Here is a 21,489-nt window from a genome sequence, read left to right on the forward strand (position 1 = left end):
GTTATGTATTCCCCAATAAAATAAAATAAAGACCGGCTGAAAACAAGCTCTCCTCGTGTGGTGAGTTAATGGAAAGGTTTGCTGTTTTAGAGGCCAGAAGCTAAAGCTCTTGACAAGGTAATATGCTGACCTTATCATAGTATACAAACCTTATGGTTTTTTCTGAGTTGAAACCTTCACAGTCTTCACAATATTATTCAGTAGATATATTGACCTGCCAGTCTCTAAAGTCCTCTCTAAATCCTTTTTATACTGTCATTAACCTGTTTTCACAACATCACATTAACATAAAATCAAGCATTTAGTTAGAAAGAGGCTTGCAGGCTATTTTTCAGTACAGATGAGTTTGTGTTAATGCAGCTCTAAATTAAATTAAACTTCTTTAGTCAGAAAATAATACAATTTTATGCAGTCATGCTCTGTTTTTTTACTGATGCCATGACTAGGATATGGCTAGATCACTACATCTGCCAACAGGCTGATGGGGTGAAGTCTTAGGTTAGTAAATTTGACAGCTGGCATTCATTAAAACCTCTGTTACCATCAAATCTGTGCCTTGCTGCTTTGGTTTTTAAATGCACGAGACATGAAAGTTAAGGTTTTGCACGGTTCATGCATGCAGTATTTGAAACATTTCACTCGGTTTTATAAATTAAACTTTCAAATGAATGCATAGTAAAATCATATAGATACAACTATATAATATAGAATATATAGAATCACTGCTGGTTGCAGGAAGAGCTTTGTTGAATATTTTTATTTACATCCATGTAGAGTTTGTCTTCCTTGTTAGAGTGCACCACCTAATGGTCATCTGCAGCAGCAGAACAAAGATCTATTCAGTGTGATTTGGTAATGCAGCAATACAGACATTTAAACTTCATATAAATTTAATGGTCAGAATGAAAAACATCTTGTCTCCAGGTGATGTTGATAGGCATCAACATTGCATATGTCACTTGCGCTGTACTACTGTAATTCCTTATTATCAGAATGTCGCAACAACTTTTTGTAAATCCTTCAGCTTTTTCAAATATTGTACTGTCAGCAACAGAAATCATATTTCTGCCTTATTAGTTTTTCTTTTTCATTTGATCCCTTGGAAATTGAGAATAGAATGTAAAATCTTGTGTCTCACATTCAAATCCTGTAATGACCAAGCTCTGCTGCGTCTTAAAGATGTTCTTGTACTATTTCACTGCCGCCAGGATCCTGACGAGGACGCCCAAACACCCTCACATCACACCTGTCTTCCGTAACCTCCACTGGCTTCCAATCGCAAAATGCATCCAGTACAAAATCTGTCTGCTTGGACATGACCCGGACTACCTTTCAGAACTCTTAACCCTTCGCTCCATGTCCAGACAACTTCGATCCACTAATACCAACCTTCTGTGCACTCCAAGATCCAACCTGAGAACAATGGGTGACAGAGCGTTCCAGACAGCTGCTCCTGAACTGTGGAACACACTACCACCACCCCTGAGGGCCCCACAGTCCCCCGAGTCATTTAAGAAAGGGCTAAAGACATTCTTATTTAAGCTCTAAACATATTGCTACTGTTTCTAAAATGTTTCTTTTAAATGTATTGTAGCACTTGGAGATTTTATATGTAAAGTGCATTATAAATTAACAGTATTATTATTATTTCTTCCCATTAGAGCACTTTGCTGTCAGTGCACAGGTTTACTTGTGGGTCCTAGACTTTCCAAAAGTAGAATGGGAGGTAGATTAGGCTACTCTGCTGTGGAACTAGCTCCCAGTTTGGGTTTGGGAAGCAGAAATCCTCTTTGCTTTTATGATTAGGCTTAAAACTTTGCTTTTTAATATAGGTCCTAGTTGGGGCTGACTCGGGTGACCCTGAACTGGCTCTTTGTCATGCTGTCATAGGCATAGACTGCCACAATGCACCTCTCCTCTCCTCTCCCTTTCTTTCTTTCTTTCTCTTTTAATGCATCGATTTACCTCTATCTCACAGGCTGCAGAGCTGCACATTTTTGATCTGTGGATGCCTCACCAACCTCCCCAGTGTTTACCGTTCTCTAATGCATTATTTGTCTGATTTCTATTATCTATTCTGTCCTCCCCCCGTTTTAACTCAACTGATTAGACAGATAATCGCCTTCTCTGCGCTGGGAGTTTTTTCTTCCAACTATTTTCAGAGAACATGCTTTGATTTCTGTCTACGATATATTACTGTAAGGTCTTCACTCTATTATGCAAAGTGCCTTCAGATGACTTGTATTTGGAACTGGTGCTGTATAATAAATCTGAATTCAAATAAATTTAATTCTAACTTGAGGCAGCAGTTATAGCTTTTGTAGAGGAAAAGGGAGAAAAACACTTAAAGGGGCATTTTTGAAGTTTATATAGATTCGTTTCCACATTTTGTGTGTTTCTAGTAGAGTAAAATCAAGCGCTAAAATAAGCAACAACAAACAATTAAATTGGTCCGTTTATTAGTATGTGAAAGAAATAAAAAGCGTCTTTTTTGAGTGACTATACTTTTTGGTATATCAGGGCCACTGTAGCGGCACTAGCCAGGTCCTCATCATGTGACTGTAAAAATGTCAACATCACTGTGCGCTGTACTATGAAACCGACAAACGACCACTGAAACACCGATTTTCTTCGTCTACAGAAATAAGCATGCTTTAGTTCTCAGCTGTCGAAGTAAGGCCTTGATGTTTGCTGTTCATTCTGTGGCAGTCACTGCACAGGAAAGCCGTTTAGGTTGGCTAGCCAGGAAATTATTAAGCTACATTACATTAGCAGGAGCTAACGCTAGCTGCAGCAGATGGAATGCAGTTGTGAATGCTAATGTTAGCCAGCATAAAAACGCACTGGTAGTAAATGCAATAACACCACAGAAATATTTATTAGAAAAGAAGTGCCTTCTTATTTTTGTTATTGTCAATTACTTCATTAAAATGAGCTAAAGTAGCAAACTGAAGTGCGCTTGGGGTGAGCAACTTGCCTTTTCTGAGAGGCAGGTAATCAACGTCGACTTTATTTAAGTGAGTTGCCGTCCTGACATTATCCTTTGTTTAAAATTCTACAGGATGGCTGTATGTTCCACTGGGCAGTCCTCTCTTGTACACAGCCTGGCCACACTTCTCCGAAGAAATGGTATGTTACAATGACATACACAGAAACTCAGTATACCTCAAGTACAGTTAAATACAAAATCCTTTGGGTAACAAGGGCTGGAACAGTAGCTGTTGCTGTAGGTTATTTAGCGAACAGGCATTAGTAGACTTTTGAGGGAAAGCTTGATTTTATTTATCACATGATGTGATAATGATGTGTATCGAGAGGTATTTGAAAGTTATTTAAAAGTGAGTTTTGTGCAGATGTCCTTTTCTTATAGTGAAACACTGTTTGAGCAGATTTATTTGTAGGTCTTGTAATATCTTAATTGAATTTGTCAATGCCATTAAAATTTGACAAAGATAATGTAAAGGTATTATAAGTAGGTGGACTGTCAGTGCTTGTCTTATTATTTCTAGTCTTGCCAATACTGCAGTTTTTAGACTGATATGGAGTTTAGGAAGTAAGCAATTCTCATATATAACCCAATATTATTTATTTATATGTTATTCCTATATTGAAAAAGGAAAATGATGGTGTCATAGTTGTGTCACCAATTAGTTGGGAGGCAAACTCACTCTGCACCACTGTTTGTTCAGCTTTAATGCATACAGTGGAGTGGGGACTTGTCTGCTGGGCAAACTGTGTGATGACACGGTTTCTAAGTTACAACAAGAATCTTCTTCTGTATTATGTTCTACAAAATAAGGCTTTTGTATATATTTTCTGATATATGCTTATACCCATATATGTGTGGCAGATCAATCATCTTCTTTTCCTTTCGGCTTTTCCCTTCAAGGGTCACCACCGCGAATCATCTGCTTTCATCTAACCATATTCTCTGCATCCTCTTCTCTCACACCAACTAATTTCATGTCCTCTTTTAGAGCACATCTGTCTTTGATTCATCTATTCATACACACGCCTTTTATTTCAACCTGACAAACCTCCTCTTTGGTCTTCCTCTGGGCCTCCTAATGGCAGCTCAAAACTCAACATCCTTCTATTGAGATATTCACTATCCCTCCTCTGTACATGTCCAAACAAACCATCTTTGTCTGACCTCTCTGGCATTATCTCCAAAACATCTAACATGTGCTGTCCATCTGATTTACTCATTCCTGATCCTATCCATCCTGGTCACTCCCAAAGAGAACCTCAACATAATAATCACTGCTACCTCCAGCTGTACCTCCTGTCTAGGGCTGTAGCTATCAATTATTTTAATAATCGAGTGTTGAATTGATTGTCCTGGTAATTAATCGAATAATCAGCTAACTTTCAAAGAGGTGCAGTCAGAGAAGATTTGTTAAAGCAAAAGTTCAGAACATCATAATGTTTAACTTGAGTTAGTGTGCTATGTGTTGATGTACTCTAGTAGTTCTGTCAATGTCTGCATATAATAAGTAACTGACTGTCAAATTAAATAAATTCAATTTGAATTGTGACACAATATTTATTGTTACTTAACATTTAAGTATACATATATAATACTGTAGGTATGTATAATGTTATTCTCTCATCAAGTAAAAGAAGAGCTGCATTTAAAAGAAAAAATACATAAAATAGCTTTTGAAAAACTGTGTATCTTAAAATAAAGTTCATAACTTGAGAAAAATAAAGTTTAGCTGCAACTTTTACCATTTTTCTTTCACTCTCTCACATCTTGACTGAACAGTCTCAACCACCTTTACAAGATATAAATCTCCATAAATCTTAACAATTGAACACTTTTACAGTTTCTCTTTCTTTCCCTCTTATATTCCACTCCTCTACTTTCTGCAGGGACAGAATTGAGCTAGAGCTTGACCTGCCAGGAATCATCTTGGATGGTGTCAGGGCCATTCTCATGCACATGTGGAGGAGCTCATTAATGAGTCAGGAACGATATTTAGTCCTTAATTAGGTTCATGGCTTAACTCGCATGCAGTTTGTCTGAGGTCTGTACTATGAAGTGAGATTAGTGTGTTGGCAGGTATGTTCAGCCTAAAGTCAGAGTTTTTAGTGAAAGTTGTTCTGTCTTAACCTGCTAGATCACCGTGGTAACTGATGCTTTGGAGCTAACCTGGTCCAGATCAGGTCATGTTCAGAGTTTAGAGTTAAATCGCAAACTAAGCATTTACCTGATGATTCTTTATGAGCGATACAGATACTCAGCTGACGAAATATGTATCGATAAACCCGCTGATTTGTACACTACTAAAACCAAAGAATAAAACTGTTTAGTTACAGTATCACACACTTCATTCATCGTGTTGCCATGGGAACCTATTTTTATTTAGTTGGTGATGCAGAAATGGCATAAATGTTTTTATGTTTGGTTGGTTTAAACTGCTGGTACTGCAGCTGATAGAACACAAATAACAAAAATAATTAGTTTATTGTTATTTATTACAGAGAATATATCAGTAACATTTGTTTCATTTTAAAATGATCGCCTGCATTATGGGACAGTGTCAGATCTAAATGCGCTTCAATACAATATCATGTTTGGATATCCATTTATTATCCATACACCGCTGAATCCTCATTAGGGTTGCGAGGGGACTGGAGCCTATCCCTGCTGACTAGGGGTGAAGGACAGGTTCAGCTGTCAATTAGAAATAATCAGCTGCATTGATCAGTAAAATGAATATATTATGCACATTTAACAGTTTTCTACCAGCATTCCTGTCTTGCATCCTTCCCAGTAACAGTGCATTTTACTGCCATATATTTTTATATTCTTCATTGTTCTTCGTTAAAACAAACTTGACTGAAGCAGCTGCACTCGATTGGTTCATTTTGTGCAGAAAACGAGTCAAATGATGCGTTAAATGCCCACTTTTTGGGTGGACAAGTTTGAAGCAGAAAGTCTGAGTTAACAAAAAAGTTGATAAACACCTTCATGATATCTGTTGTCTCTGACTAAGGTTTTAGTTTTTGTCGAACCAACTTACACAAAGAAAGCCCAGCTATGTTAAATTGGCATTGTAGTACAGCTATTTAAACTATATATATATATATATATATATATATATATATATATATATATATATATATATATATATATATATATAAAAATAAAAAAAAATTTTTTTTTTTTTTTTTTCTTCAGGAGTTTCAGTCCTAATCCTGTCTTTTCCTCAGTGTTACAGTCTCTAAACCATGCAGCATCACTGCTCTCACCACCGTTTTTTACACCTTTCCTTTCATGAGAGGCAGAGTACGTCATCACACTTGACAGTTTCCTCCACCTGTTTGAAACTTGCTTGTACACACTTCACCTTTTTTCCAGATTCTCTATTTCTCCACCTTCTTTATGTCTACTCCCTGTAACCTCACCGTTCCACTTGGGTCCCTCTCATTCACACACAAGTATTCTGTCTTGCTGTGGCTAACCTTCATTCCTGTCCTTTCCAGGGCATACCTCCATGTCTCTAGGTTTTTCTCCACCTGCTCTCACTGCAGATCACAATGCCATCTGCAAACATTGTAGTTGTGGAGCTTCCTGTCTAACATCATCTGTCAGCCTGTTCATCACCATAGCAAACAATAGCTGGTCCTTAATGCAGTCCTACCTCACCTTGAACTCCTTTGTCACACCTACAGCACACCTCACCTCTGTCTTACAGCTCTCATACATGCCCTGCACCACTCTACCATACCTCTTTGCCACTCCAGACTTCCTCATGCAGTACACAGTTCCTCACTCAGCACCCTGTCATATGTTTTCTTTAGATCTACAAAGACACAATGCAGCTCCCTCTGACCTTCTCTGTACTTCTCTATCAACATTATTAAAGCAAATACTGCATCTGTAATACTCTTTCTTAGGATGAAGTCATACTGCTGCTCACAAATGCTCACTTCTGTCCTTAGTCTAGCTTCTACTACTCTTTCCCATAACTTCACTGTATGGCTCATCAACTTTATTCCTCTGTGGTTGCCACAGCTCTACACATTTTCCTTGTCCTTTAAAATTGACACCAGCACACTTCTCCATTCCTCACTCACTCATTAACTCTCTAAGACCTTGTTGAACAGCCTAGTCAGAAACTCTGCTGCCACCTCTCCTAGACACTTCCATACCTCTGCAGGTATCTCATCAAGACCAACTGCCTTTCCACTCGTCTTCTTTTCCATTGTCCTCCTCCCTTCACTCCTGATCTTTGCTACATACTGGTCCACAACAGTCACCTCTTCTACTCTTTGTTCTCTCTCATTTTCCTCATTCATCAACTCTTCAAAGTACTCTTTCCATCTTTCCATTACACTTCTGCCACCTGTCAATACATTTACATCTCTATCCTTAATCACCCTAACCTGCTGCACATCCTTCCCATCTCTATCTCGCCCATCTGTATAGATCAGTCTCTCCCTTCTTACTGTCCAACTTAGCATACAAGTCAACATACGCCCTTTCTTTGACATTTGCCACCTCTGCTTTCACCTTACACTGCATCTCCCTATACTCCTGTCTACTCTCTTCAGTCCTGTCAATGCCCCACTTCTTCTCTGCATGTGTGACAGGCCAATATCAACCAAAAATATTGGCCAATAAATATATCAGTCGGGCTCTAATAATTTCTGTCCTTTGAATTGTATCTTGAATAGAGCTGAAAACTTAAATTGATTTTGAACACAAAGGCTACAGTTTAAAACTGATGTTATGCAGTGCACCTACCCCAAGGTATAAGTTATCAATGATTTTACAAATTCATGCCATCCTCTTAGTGTGATTGTCACAGTTTTGATGGTATCTTATTTGATAATGCTACATCATACATTTTAAATCTGTTACTTCATGAATATTGAACTAAAGCTTGACTTAATCAAATAGCAGTTTTTCTCCAAAAAATCTGAAGTAGATATTTTCTCCAAATCATTTAGACCTAATTTGAAAAATCCAGGACCTTTTCCTGTGTTGTGTATTTTTCCACCTGTTTTCACTTTCCTGGTCACCTGTTCACAATAAATGCATTAGAAAATGCTGAGTTTGAGCTTGTGATTTAGGTTTATTTTTGCTATGACTGACTCACCAGTAGTAATTTGCTCCAGATCAAAATTGCTTACTATTCTTCTTAGATTTAAATTAACTGTCTTCTCCACCCTCCAGGTGATGTGGTGCTGGACGGTAGCAGCACACTAACCCTACCAGCTGCCAACTTGCAGCAGCTCACCCAGCTGTTTGAACATTACTTGCTGTCCAGGAGCCAGCAGCATGGGTTCCTTGCTCTGCCCTCCCACCCTGCCGACACTGATTCCCTGCTACAGCTGCAATTCTTGTTTGACATTCTGCAGAAGACCATCTCACTTAAGGTGGATTGTGTCTGCTGTTCTAGCCTCCGAAAAAGTCTAATTTTGGAAAAGTATCACCAAAATTTCCCAAGTTGATGCCTCTGTTTTTACATGGGACCAAAATTCCTGACATTGGAGCAGATATTTTGTGTTTTTTTGTCCAGGGAAATATTTATATGACTATTTCATGCTTTTTCAACAGATAGAATTTTACCACTACTTAATGAATTCTCAAAGTTATTTTTTTGCTGTGGCCTCAAATGGAATAGTGCTTGATTGCAGATGTGAACAGCAGTGACAAATGCTTAAAAACTTTGCTGCTTCTCAGATTTCTGATATTATTGTGTCCCTAATGTGTAAATGCAGCTTATCAACCCACCAGATGTGAGACTACAGTCTGTGCTGAAAATCTTCCCTTTCAAGTCTCTGAAGTGTTTGGAGGTAGTACATTAATTGCCCAGTTGTTTTTCCTTACTTCATACTGCACCTCTTTTCCATATCAGTGTTCATGTCATAATTCAGCTCACATGATATATTTTTGTTCCTCACCAGCTGAAGAGAATACCTCCACACTGTCTGGAAGGACTCAGAGGGGTTTACTCCCAGTTGGAGGTTTTTACCTGCTCAAAAAGCCTCAGCTCCCTGGAGGTAGTCTCAGTCTGTAGCACATTTGTTAGCAAGTGTCAGAATGTGTGTGTGCTATGCGTGGCTAAAAGAGACACCAGTAGTTACCAATTTGTGTGTCTGGTTGTTTTTTTAGGAGCTGCTTTCTCTGTGTGGAGGTGACCTGAGCTCTGCACTGCCTTGGCTGGAACTTCACACCCTTAACTTCAGCTACAACTCCATTGTTTGCCTTGACCAGTCACTAGTGAGACAAAAAAACTTACATGCATTGTTACTGACTTATTGGTATCTTTACCTGACTTATTTCTCTGCATCTTGTATAGAGTTTACTGAATGTCCTGAGATCTTTGGATCTAAGCCATAACAAGATTCAGGAGTGTGCTGAATTTCTAAAGGTACGATAGAGGAAGTTAAACTGGAAAAACCTATTTGTAATTCCCTTCTTTTGACACTTGATGTGTTTTCTCATTGCGCTCTGTCAGCCCTTGAGTGAGCTGAAGCACTTGAATCTGGGGTACAACTGCCTGCAGAGGGCACCAACGCTGGGACCAAGTGCTAGAGCCAAGCTCCTCACACTCGTCCTCAGGAATAATGAACTGGAAACTATCAATGGTAAAGCAGACTTGACATCAGTCATACTGTTTATCATCATCTTTTTCTTTAAACACAGACAAACAGTCGAGACAAAGAAGTCTGCCACTGAAATCGTAGAGCTGATAGAGGGGTGGGTGAATGTAAACAGAAAAATGGAAACACAGAAAACTGACCACCACGCTGAAGCAAAAACTAAAAAATGGAGCTAGCAGACTTTCTCAGACAGGAATCCACACCTCCCACTGTTCGGAAGGTCCTCTGTTTTTCTTGGATATTGTTTTTCACCGGTCAGCATTAGATAAGCTTATACCTGCATGAAAATCAAATCAGATATGTGAGCTGCAGGTTTGTTTTTGAACCAGTCTTGATCTTGTATCCTTTAGTGCATGCTTGGAATTTCTGGTTTGAACAGGTGTGGAGCAGTTGTCTTCACTCCAGCACTTAGACCTGGCTTACAACCTCCTGTTGGAGCATTCCCAGCTGGCTCCTCTCTCCTTACTGCACTCCCTCAACACAGTAAGGACACACAGATTTATCATCAAGGTCTAACATATTGAGTGAACACCTTTATTTCGTTTAGGTAATTGCCTAATGTGTGAGAGGGAAGCGCTATAAAATGGAATATCTTCTTGTAGCTTAACCTAGAGGGCAACCCATTGTACTTCCAGAAGACCCACCGCATTTGTACCGTCGGACATCTCTCGCCAAAAGCTGCCAGCCTCAGGGTAAGTGATTAGATAGATACATACCTAATTTTTAAACTTGCAGAATGTTGAAGCATTAAAGAGAATAATAATGAAAGAGTCCTGCATGGACATTTGTCAAAGATGCAGCACTGTTTGAAAAATGATCACTACAGCTGAATACTGAAGTAGAAATAGAACCTATTTTTTTTCTCAAATTCAGTGATTTTTACTTAATCACAAGTCTTTCTTTTCTGTTTCTTTTCAGTTCAGACTTGATGGTACCCCACTTTCCTCATTTGAGTTATCAGTAAGTCTCTTTGTCAAACATATTAATATCTCACTCTTTTAAGAATTGATACTAAAGAAGACATTTCTTCATAACAGTTTGGAAATGCATGTAATAGTAACTAGTAAATGTAATGTGTGAGCAAATAACATCCGGCTGCATCATAAGAAAAAATCTACTTTTATATATGCTGTACATGTGCTGTATTATGTAGAAAATAAATATTGTAATACTCAGTTTGGTTTTTCTGTGTGTTTGCAAATGTTTAACGTAACACCACCATTATCTGCAGGTTCTGCCGAAACCAGGTCAGCTGATTGTCCAGGTACAGACTTTGCCGTCAACTACTGCTGTGCCATCGGACCGGAGTAACCAAGAAGTGTCCAGTGGAGCAGGGGAGTTGAGTGACAGTGTGTCTGTTGGAGAAGTGGGGGTCTCAAACTTGCGAAAGAAAAAATCTAGGGTAAGCGTGATGCTGCTATGTGTACCAAAATGTTTTTTTGTTTGTTTGTTTCTCTGTGTTCAGAACATGCTAAATCTTCTATACAGCTTTTTCACAAGTTCATACACATGTACTGTAGTGGACAAAACTAAACTTAAATGCTATAATTGTTATGATGGTCAATACATTTTGTGTTTCAGAGTAAGGTGAAAGTGCGAAGGGCCAGCATATCCGAGCCCAGTGATACTGATTACGAGCCCAGACCCCTGTCCTCCACACAGGGTTTGTTATCGTTATTGCAATAGGATTATTTACTATTTGTTCATGTTTTATGTTTATGAACAAATATTTAAAACGTAAATGTTAACATGCTGTCCCTCCATCAGGAATTATCCTTCCCCACCAGGAGGAGATTGAGCGCATGTCCATCTTCAGGGAGCAGCTGGGGCAAGATTGGCTGAGATACCAACACCATCTAGATGATGGAGCATCTTCAACCATCACCACCACTATCAGTGCAAACCTAGCAGACCCTCATTGTCAGACCATCTTCAGTGGCCTCAACGCCACCACCCTATGTCCACCTACTGATTGTGGGCAGCGGCCATTTACATCAGCTTCCATGGATGTATTGGGGATCCTCCCTCCACAGCTTCTCTCCTTGGAACCTAAAGGGGGCTCACCTTGCATGAATGACACAGACTCCACCTTACAGTGGCTCAATCAGAGCAATCAGCACAGCGAGTCCACCTTGGACGATAGCATAGTAGATGGCCTAGTGGTCAGCCAGGGAGGCGAAAAGTCCCAGCCAAGCCCAGAATCCCAGAGCTCTGCTCGAGTAGTGAATGGAAACGCCAATCAAGAAGAGGAAGAGGACCTTGGAGGTAGGGGAGTTGAAATTTAAGTTTCTATAATTAAACCCATAACATCGTAAACTGAATTTCACTCCACCAAAATTGATACTTGAATATAAAACATGTTTAATTTGTCTTAATAAATTTACAATAAACCCTAATGAGGATTACACGGTGTATAGATAATGAATGGATGGAAGTTGACAATATTGGACTTAAATGTCAAAGACTGCTACACCAGCCAAATATCAGACAATAATTTTTTGCACGTGGATCTCTTCTATAAATCTGCTTAAACCAACTACAAAAATTAGATTTCAACCCATGACTTCAATTGCTGTAAAAATCTTGACACACATACATGATGGTTTTATGTTTAATGTAATATAACAATTTAAGGAGATAAGCTTTTTTTTTGTTAATATTTCCAACTTAAAGGATAGTAACCTAAATTATGCTTACTTTAAATAAAACAGGTGTTACAACCCTTTTGAGAACTAAATCAGCACAGAAGTTGATCCTGCAATTCTAGTCTCCTTTTTCTGTCTTTTTTTTCTTTCTTTTTAGTGGACCTGTGTCACCCCCTGCTTGTGGGTGTCCTTTCTGACAATGATGATGGAAACAGCAAAGGTCAAAGGGAGAGAAAGGGAAGAAGGGAGGTGTTCCTACGAGTCAAACAAGGCCTAGTGCTGGAAGTGGACATGCAGTGCGGCCAGGAGAGATGCCGTCTGGAGCTGGACAGCCTGTTCCGGGTGGAGACCACAGAAGCTGCATGGACCCGAGGGGTAGGTGGACAAAGAGATGAAAGGATAGGAATTCACTTGTAACAGCCTGGGGTTTAAAAGAAGAGACAAGAGACCATTTGAATTAAGAAAACTAAAAAGAGTTTTCCCTTTAACCCTCTGAAACCCCAAATTTGCAGCCAATCTTGAAAGGCATATTATATTTAAAACTTTGCCAAAGTTACATTTGTCAGAAAAACAAACTGGAAAAACAGGAAAAAATGTTGAATTTTAAACTTTCCAGTGGTCATTGAACTATTATTCAAACTGTTATTGGGAAGCACAACCAAATTGAAGCTAAAAATCTGGATATTTTGTCCAAGTCATTTTATTCTCCATGTCTCATTTAAATATTTGCCAAAAATTGAGTGTTTGCAGTAACCATGTTTTGTATTCCTCAACACAACTGAGAGTCCAGACTGACTCAGTTGTCATGGCTTGACAAAAATGAAAAGATTTTAGGGCTGACATGCAGGCTGTGAGGGCAGAGAGGAGACAAATATGGAAACAAATTAGAAATGTTAATTGCATATAAAGGTTATAAAATGTAAATTGTAAAATATCTCTACTATGGATAGCAATAATTTTTTCAACAATAGGCATTAACCTATTGCTCAGGTTGATAACTTTGCATTCTGCTGACACAGACACAGTATTACTTAAAGATACACACTGATATTGTAATGTAGATATGTATCATAAAATGTTCAGTGGTAAGCTAATTTGATAAGATATGCAGTTTTTAAGGACTTGATAAACTGCTTTTTCTTAGGATACAGAAAAGTTGTTTCCAGCTGTGGATCTTCAGTTTGACTACATCAACAAGGACAAAAGGAGGAGATGCTATGTCCTGCTAGATGATGACCCACAACATGCACTGCAGGTTTGTTAATAAGCTCAGAGATGTTTGCATTAATACACATGCACATCCTTGATTGTTGTTGACAGAGGAGTGTTTGGAATTTATCCTATAAGAGGGCACACATTGGCTCTCAAAGTTTGGGCAATTTCAAAAGAGTTTGATATGTGGAGGGAAGATCTTCATGCCCCATGCATGATATGTGTAAATGAGAACAACACCCACCCACTAGCTACAAGTCTAGTCATGCTCACATGCTGCCCTTAAAATCCTGTTACCTTCTGTTTTTATATGTGACATCAACCCCCAGCAGTACGATCTGTACCACATTTACAGCCTTTTTTACAATTTTGATCTCCCTTATTGTGCAACATCACATCGGTGACAGATATATTCTTAAAGCAACAGAGAGCCACAATGATAATTTTCTTCTGGAAACTTGTATTTTAAACAGACACACAAAACTGGATGGGTAAGTATATAATCACATAAACACCTTTAACTCCAACTTAAAGCATAGCTGTTCATTACACAAGACATATTGTCGTAGGTGGTAATTAGTTTACACAAATGCATTTTTTCACAAGTTTGATGTCCTGTCAACATGTTTTTTAGCTCCATTGACTTCTGGTCTTTATGAAACTCCTACAGTGTTTAGTTTGCAACTAAAAACAGAAACAACTGTATTTTTTACTGGCCAGATAAAGCTTTCAAGGACTAACTTGTCTCATGTACAATGGTTAAAAAACTGTTTGCCACCTTTTGTCCATTTACAGACTTTTTACTCAACCACAACAGTTTAATCTCCCTTGGTACTTGGTAGTTTTTTGTGTTCCTAACAGTATAAACTTTTTTTTAAATGTAAAAATATTACTGCTTGCTGACTAGGCTCTGACTGAGATACTGTCTCATGTGGTGGAGGAAAACCGATGCAGTGACTCTGAGTTCTGGCCCAGCTGTGTTCGGCTGCAGTGCCTTCGCTGCAGGTCAGAGTTCGCTCTTCAGGGAGAAACTAGTGAGGAGGAGGCTGGAAGAAAAACGAGGAAGAGAGGGGCTGTGATGCTACCAGACGGTGTGGAAGAGCAGGACGGGGAGGAGCTGACAGAGTACAATGATGACACCAAAGGTGAGAGATTTAAAAGAGATTTTAAGCAGCAGTTGACAAATCAAGACAAGAAAAGGCCTGAGCTTCATTTACACACGTGGACAAAATTGTTGGTACCCCTCAGCTGATGAAAGAATAACCCACAATGTTCACAGAAATAACTTGAATCTGACAAAAGTAATAAATAAAAATTCCATGAAAATTCACCAATGAAAAGCAGACATTGCTTTTGAACCGTGGTTCAACAGAATTATTTTTAAAAATAAACTTATGAAACAGGCCTGGACAAAAATGATGGTACCCCTAGAAAAGACTGAAAATAATGTGACCATAGGGACATGTTCAATCAAGGTGTGTCCTCTAATTAGCATCACAGGTGTCTACAAACTTGTAATCAGTCAGTCGGTCTATTTATAGGGTTACAGTAGTCACTGTGCTATTTGGTGACATGGTGTGTACCACACTAAACATGGACCACAGGAAGCGAAGGAGAGAGTTGTCTCAGGAGATTAGAAAGAAAATTATAGACAAGCATGTTAAAGGTAAAGGCTATAAGACCATCTCCAAGCAGCTTGGTGTTCCTGTGACTATAGTTGCACATATTATTCAGAAATTTAAGATCCAGCCAACCTCCCTGGACATGGCCACAGGAGGAAAATTGATGACAAATGGAAGAGACGGATAATACGAATGGTAACAAAAGAGCCCAGAACAACCTCTAAAGACATTAAAAATGAACTCCAAGGTCAAGGTACAGCAGTGTCAGATCGCACCATGCGTCATTGTTTGAGCCAAATTGGACTTCATGGGAGACGACCAAGGAGGACACCATTATTGAAAACAAATCATAAAAAAGCCAGACTGGAATTTGCCAAACTGCATGTTGACAAGTCACAAAGCTTCTGGGACAATGTCCTATGAACAGACGAGACTAAACTGGAACTTTTTGGCAAGGCACATCAGCTCTATGTTCACAGACGCAAAAATGAAGCATATCAAGAAAAGAACACTGTCCCTACTGTGACACATGGAGGAGGCTCTGCTATGTTCTGGGGCTGCTTTGCTGCATCTGGCACAGGGTGTCTTGAATCTGTGCAGGGTACAATGAAATCTCATGACTATCAAGGTATTGTAGAGAGGAATGTGCTGCCCAGTGTCAGAAAGCTTGGTCTCAGTCGCAGGTCATGGGTCTTGCAACAGGATAATGACTCAAAACACACAGCTAAAAACAGTCAAGAATGGCTAAGAGGAAAATACTGGACTATTCTGAAATGGCACTCTATGAGCCCTGATCTAAATCCTATTGAACATCTGTGGAAGGAGCTGAAAACTGGCCATCTGGAGAAGGCACCCTTCAAACCTGAGACAACTGGAGCAGTCTGCTCATGTGGAGTGGGCCAAAACACCTGCTGAGATTTGCAGAAGTCTCATTGACAGTTACAGAAATCGTGATTGCCTCAAAAGGTTGTACAACAAAATATTAAGGGTACCATCATTTTTGTCCAGGCCTGTTTCATGAGTTTATTTTTAAAAATAATTCCGTTAAACCACAGTTCAAAAGCAGTGTCTGATTTTCATTGCTTAATTTTCCTAGAATTTTTATTTATTATTACTTTTGTCAGATTCAAATTATTTCTGTGACCATTGTGGGTTTTTCTTTCATACCAACAATTTTGTCCACACGTGTATATAACACGCCTATAATGTAAAATCAATATTGTTCTATGTCTTTGAGTATTGCTTTATGTTTTATCCTTCAAATCCTTGTATATTTGGCAGAGCCAGAGTCACTGATCAGAAAAAAAATGTGAAATATTAAAGGTACCCTGAAAACCTAAATAATACTTGTAAATTTTATGATTAATGTGCACACACAAAAAACAGCAATCAGCAAATTCAAGATCATAGTTATGCATAGATTGGCTGTGGGAATGAGTAACTCAGTATACTGTCAAAATATGTTGCCTACAGTAATGATACAATGCAATACACTGATTCTGTGACACGCAATACATTATGAGACAGTCATTTACAATACATCACAATATCTAAAAAAACATCTCTATAAAGACTAAAAACAGGACTTGAATATTTATTCATAGCATTGTGTTGTCAATGTGTGTATTTTCATTATTCAATTTGAACAGTGTCAGTTAATTACCTCTCTGTAGTTTCCCTCCTTCACCAGAAGTTAATTTACTGCTGTTCACTTTACCTTCATTCATCTAATAAGTTGTGCCTCTTGTAGTTCAAGTTACTTAGGGAGCCTGTTGGGGGTTAGTGTGTGTTTTAATAAAAATATCGATATTTGATGCCGTTGTATAAATAATGTGTCACAATAGTAAGTGATACGATATATTGCAGTATTGATATTTTGTTCTACCACTAAAAAAATAAACAGACAATACATTCAATAGAATTTATCTTTATAAGCAGTGGGTAATGTGTTTTGACATTGGAAAAACTGAGTAAACTTTAAAAATGGCATTTGAGAAGGGATACCTTTTAAGCACAACTCAAAGGTGAAAAAAAGGTCATGTCTGGCTTTAGTTTATATATAAATCTGTCATCTTTGATTTTGAAAGAAGCCCACCCACACGTCTGATTCATCCATCAAACTGAGTCATGTACAATCTCAGATTAATAGTGGTAGACAATCCTTAAAACTAAGCACGAGATGCATTTTCCACTCTAAGCTTACATGTATTGGTTAAAAACTGAAGACAAGACAGACGACAAGGTCAAGTGACAGGTTCTTTTGACGTCAGAGCATTTCTTTCCTCCTTGACTATCACGCTCTCATTGGTAGTCTACACATTTCTGAATAGTTTCACAAAGCAAAATTTGACTTCAGGTGAACTTGAGTGAAGCATCTTAGGAGTTATCCCTTCTTCTTTTTCTTGCCAAACTGTCCACTCCATAGAGTTTCCACCTCTCTAATCAACAGGAGACAGAAATAATACCTTCCTCCAACATCCAACCAAACCTGACATAAAAACCTGCTCGGGCATGCACAGACCGTTTACAGCCTCTGTTTAACATGCTTTGGGGATTTGTTGGAACCATGCTCCTTTGTTAGTGTGCTTAGTGTGCAGCTTTGCTGAGATTTCTGGCAATAACTACCTTTTCCATTCGTGTGTGTCTGAACTTAGACATTTATTTGTCTGTGGGTTACAGAAACGCATGCCCTGCAGATACGAAATAGTTGTCTTGTGAAATGAATACATGTATGTTTTCTGTCATTATTTTGTATTACAAGTATACTGGTTGTCATGATCAACATGATCTTGAGTAGGCACTGACTCAGCTGAAATAGTTTTATAATATCAGTCCTTATATATTTGAGCTTCACATTAAACATTTTATTAGACCAATATTTTATTTTTATAAATAAGGTAATCCCTACAAAAAAAAAAAATCAAAATTCCTGGTTCTAAATATTGGTTGGGCTGCTTTTTCTTTATGGACAAGGGGAATCAAAAATCTCTACAAACCAAGATACTCCTTACATTACAAAGTTTTTATTACGTTGGCATGTTCTAGCTCAACTTTTACGAAGATACCCACATGTAGCAGCTTGTGCCTCCTTCAGGACATCACGCTTATACATGTCCCTTGGAGATTTTTTTTTCTCTCTGTCTTTTTCTCTAGTTTATTATTAAATTTGTTATTAAATTAAGTTTGCAATACATGTCTCTTTTTTTAAAGAGTGGAAAGTAACTTAAAAAAACTTCACAAAGTCAGAAAAACCATCAATATAACTATGTACCTTGATTAAAAATACGAGGTGTTACCATACATTTTGACAGTCACTTACAGTGGCTGAGGGGGAGCACTTTCCTCCAAAGAAAATAGCTTTTTGGTAACTAACTTCCATAATTTGTATGTCATTTCCAGGAAAAACTCAAATTTGTCCAGAATGTGGGAGTGACCATGTGGTTCAGGTGACTGGCCATTCAGCTCCTTACAGCAGCACACCAATCCATCGTTCATCAAGGCTTGACAGTGAAAATGATCATCTCGATATAACCCAGAGCACCTGTAGTGCCAATAAGGTCTCTGTTAACAGTTAAATGCTTCTGTGCCTGCTTGTTTTCTCTTTGCTCTAACATATTCTCATCAGGTTTTCTCTGTATTGCAACAGGATGATTTCACAGATGCTAGTAATAGCACGAGTCCTATCCTGGAAACTCACACAGCTGTAGATGAACCCACATTTGTCACTGCTCAAGGAAGCTCCTTCTTCATCGGGGATAGTCCAGGTAAAACCAGAAGCCTCCCCTACAACACAGAGTCCCAAAGTAAAGAGGACCTTGCAGGGAGCTACCACTGCACTGTTACCAGTGACATGCAACCTCAAGTCCCACTGCAACTTGCAGGGCGAGCTTCCCTCAAAGGTGAGTTTTCTCTTTGTCTTTGTTTGGTTTGTATACCAATGAGCCCAACGCCCATGCAATTTATTTGGATCTATCCAGTCTAGGCTGTTGTCATCAATTTTTCTCATTTGTGATGGTCCGTCATGGAATCACATTGGACATGCAGCTCCATCTGGAAAGTTAGCCAAATCAAAGCTTAAAATTGTGTTATTTCATCATAATCACTTTATTCTACATGTCTATTTAAAAATTCTCCAAAAAATAAACATTTTATAGTCACCAGATTCTATAAAAACTATACTCTTTCCCTCTTCGATGCAACTGAAAAGTCAACTGCGGCTAACAGTGACTTGAAACTGTTTAAAAGATTCAGGGACTGTTTGGCTGAACTGCAGGCTGTGTACCCACAGAGCAGAGAGGAGACAAGTATGGAATCAAAATAGAGAGATTGAGAGGAAAATAAAACATAGTTAAGCATGGAAATAAATACAGCATGACTCAAACAGAACACAGAGCGGCAAGTTGTCAGCATATTGTTTGAAAAAATGCATTCACCTCAGTGAATGTGGGGTTGATTTGCAGAGTAGGGTGAAAAATGCCTTTATTTGTAGAGGTTTGTTAGGTTAAAGTATAAATTGAAACATCTAAATCTATATTTTGTGGAGCCTCCATTTTTTAACAGTATTATTAACACTGTGGGTATTTGCAAAAATATTGTCCGTACTGACTCCAGATTTTTTCAGGTTTTGTAAAATAAATACTTATTACTATGTTATGCTACAAAAAAGACTTCTCTACTTCAAGCCATGGTTCTGCTGTTCCCATAGAGGTGCACAATTTTATATTACAGTGAACAATGTGAGGAACAATGTGACATGAATAATAAAACACACATAAACTACTTGAGGTTCAGTAGTATAAAAGCCATTTTTGGTTTGGTTATTATGTTAGAGTAACAATTTTAATGCTGATTAGCTCTTGGTGTGTATGTAGATGATTTGGACTTTTTGTCTGAGGACTACGAGGCTGTTGACCATCGACTGAAGCTTTTCCTGGATGTAGAGGTTTTTGAAAAGGAAGAGGAGCTTCATTCTTTCCTCAAGGTTAGTAAGAGTAAGACACGTGTATTATAGCCTGTGACGGAATGCCTCTAAATGCCCCGTCACTCTTAAGCCCTGTGCGCCTTTTCTCCTCTCTGCGGCTCCGGAGGGGGCTGGGTGCAAGAGCGCACCACGCGCTCCATTGTTCTCACAGCGCGCGCTGAGAAACGGTTTGCCGGGACCACCTGCACGTTCCCCGGCCCTGGACTCATAAACTGCCTGTCATAATCCTCCCCATATCTGGACTCACCTCTTCCCTGCTGTAACGCGTCGAGGGTGCACACTCGGCGCCTACACGTCTCCCCTCACCAAGCACACCCGGACAGTAACACTCACCTCTCAATGACTGTGCAGCCTCTGTGTCGTGGGCCAAACAGAGGCGCTTCCTGGCCGTGGGGGAAATGGGGCAAGTGGCGCGCAATGAGGCCACCACGTGACCTGGACTTTCCCAATTTCCGGTTCTGTAGTTATTTTGTGGTTTATTACGTTTTCAGAGTTGTTTCAGCTACCATAAGTTGGGTAATTTGTTTTGTGTAATTTTGGTTTATTTGTATTATGGATTTTGTTCTTTCTTATGGTTATTTTGGCCTTTTCTTATTTACCCCCTACAATTAATTTTTGGTTTACCCGGGGGAGGGGCTAGGGGGGTATATATGGGCCCTGAGTTGAACAGCCAGTGAGTTGGTGCTGGAGGTGCTCTAGGTGACGTGGCTGCCTGCTGTAAGGTTTCAAGCTCTCTGTAAATACTTATGTTTTTTTTTTCCTGCTGTGTCCACCAGTCTTTTTGCACTGTAAATAGTTATATACACTTTTAAAGGATTTGGTGCAAATAAAAAAAATTCACTGTTTTTGAAACTCTTCGGCCTTGCCATCATTTTTATAACTTTTTTAAAACGAACCCGTGACATAGCCCTTAAAACTTATATTCAAATATGTCTTTCTCCATAACATTATTGTTATTGGATATTGCATTCATGTCAAACTTCATCATCTGCAGTAAGAAATAGACTGAAAAAATATGTTTTCGGAGTCTTTAAATCTTTACTGGAGTTAATAAATCAAAAAGATTATATCCAAACCCTGTCTTTGAGCAGAAGTTTGCCAGTGATGGCGGTCTGTGACACACAGTTTTTGTGTTGGTGTTATTGTTTATTTTTTGATTGCAGTTTTAAAGTGTCCTTCCCCTTATCTACCTGATGGCCCTAAAATTCCAGCTTAATGGGCGGTGACAACTTTACAACCTATTTGACTTCATCTACAGTTTCACCAGTCAGCCAAGATGAACACTGTCAGTAAATCTCCCAGAAGTCCATACAAGCCTCTTCTTCCTCTGTAGTTCCTTTGACTAGTTCGTTGTCACTGAACATTCTCTGAGACCTCTTTAATATACAGTCTGTCATGGGAGCTCTTT

General features: G+C 38.8%; 1 protein-coding gene across 6 annotated transcripts in view; it reads left to right on the forward strand.

Annotated features, from left to right (window-relative positions):
• The first annotated feature begins 2,539 nt into the window (after nt 1-2,539).
• stk11ip (serine/threonine kinase 11 interacting protein) overlaps nt 2,540-21,489 on the forward strand; it is a 46,296-nt gene continuing 27,346 nt past the window's right edge. For 4 of the 6 annotated variants that reach the window (XM_035952148.2, XM_035952149.2, XM_035952151.2 and 1 more), the window contains exons 1-21: nt 2,540-2,673; nt 3,062-3,129; nt 8,189-8,391; nt 8,737-8,811; nt 8,923-9,018; nt 9,131-9,238; nt 9,318-9,389; nt 9,477-9,606; nt 10,001-10,104; nt 10,224-10,313; nt 10,540-10,581; nt 10,853-11,023; nt 11,203-11,284; nt 11,389-11,886; nt 12,424-12,641; nt 13,411-13,521; nt 13,952-13,969; nt 14,386-14,623; nt 18,500-18,657; nt 18,747-18,999; nt 19,972-20,081. In XM_035952148.2, the coding sequence (XP_035808041.1) occupies nt 3,063-3,129; nt 8,189-8,391; nt 8,737-8,811; nt 8,923-9,018; nt 9,131-9,238; nt 9,318-9,389; nt 9,477-9,606; nt 10,001-10,104; nt 10,224-10,313; nt 10,540-10,581; nt 10,853-11,023; nt 11,203-11,284; nt 11,389-11,886; nt 12,424-12,641; nt 13,411-13,521; nt 13,952-13,969; nt 14,386-14,623; nt 18,500-18,657; nt 18,747-18,999; nt 19,972-20,081 (2,844 nt within the window). In that variant the 5' untranslated portion in view covers nt 2,540-2,673; nt 3,062. The remainder of the gene's footprint in view (nt 2,674-3,061; nt 3,130-8,188; nt 8,392-8,736; nt 8,812-8,922; nt 9,019-9,130; nt 9,239-9,317; nt 9,390-9,476; nt 9,607-10,000; nt 10,105-10,223; nt 10,314-10,539; nt 10,582-10,852; nt 11,024-11,202; nt 11,285-11,388; nt 11,887-12,423; nt 12,642-13,410; nt 13,522-13,951; nt 13,970-14,385; nt 14,624-18,499; nt 18,658-18,746; nt 19,000-19,971; nt 20,082-21,489) is intronic. The other 2 variants (XM_023278792.3, XM_023278794.3) reach the window with 1 other exon arrangement.

This window comes from Amphiprion ocellaris, chromosome 24 (assembly GCF_022539595.1).
Source record: "Amphiprion ocellaris isolate individual 3 ecotype Okinawa chromosome 24, ASM2253959v1, whole genome shotgun sequence".
NCBI lineage: Eukaryota > Metazoa > Chordata > Actinopteri > Pomacentridae > Amphiprion > Amphiprion ocellaris.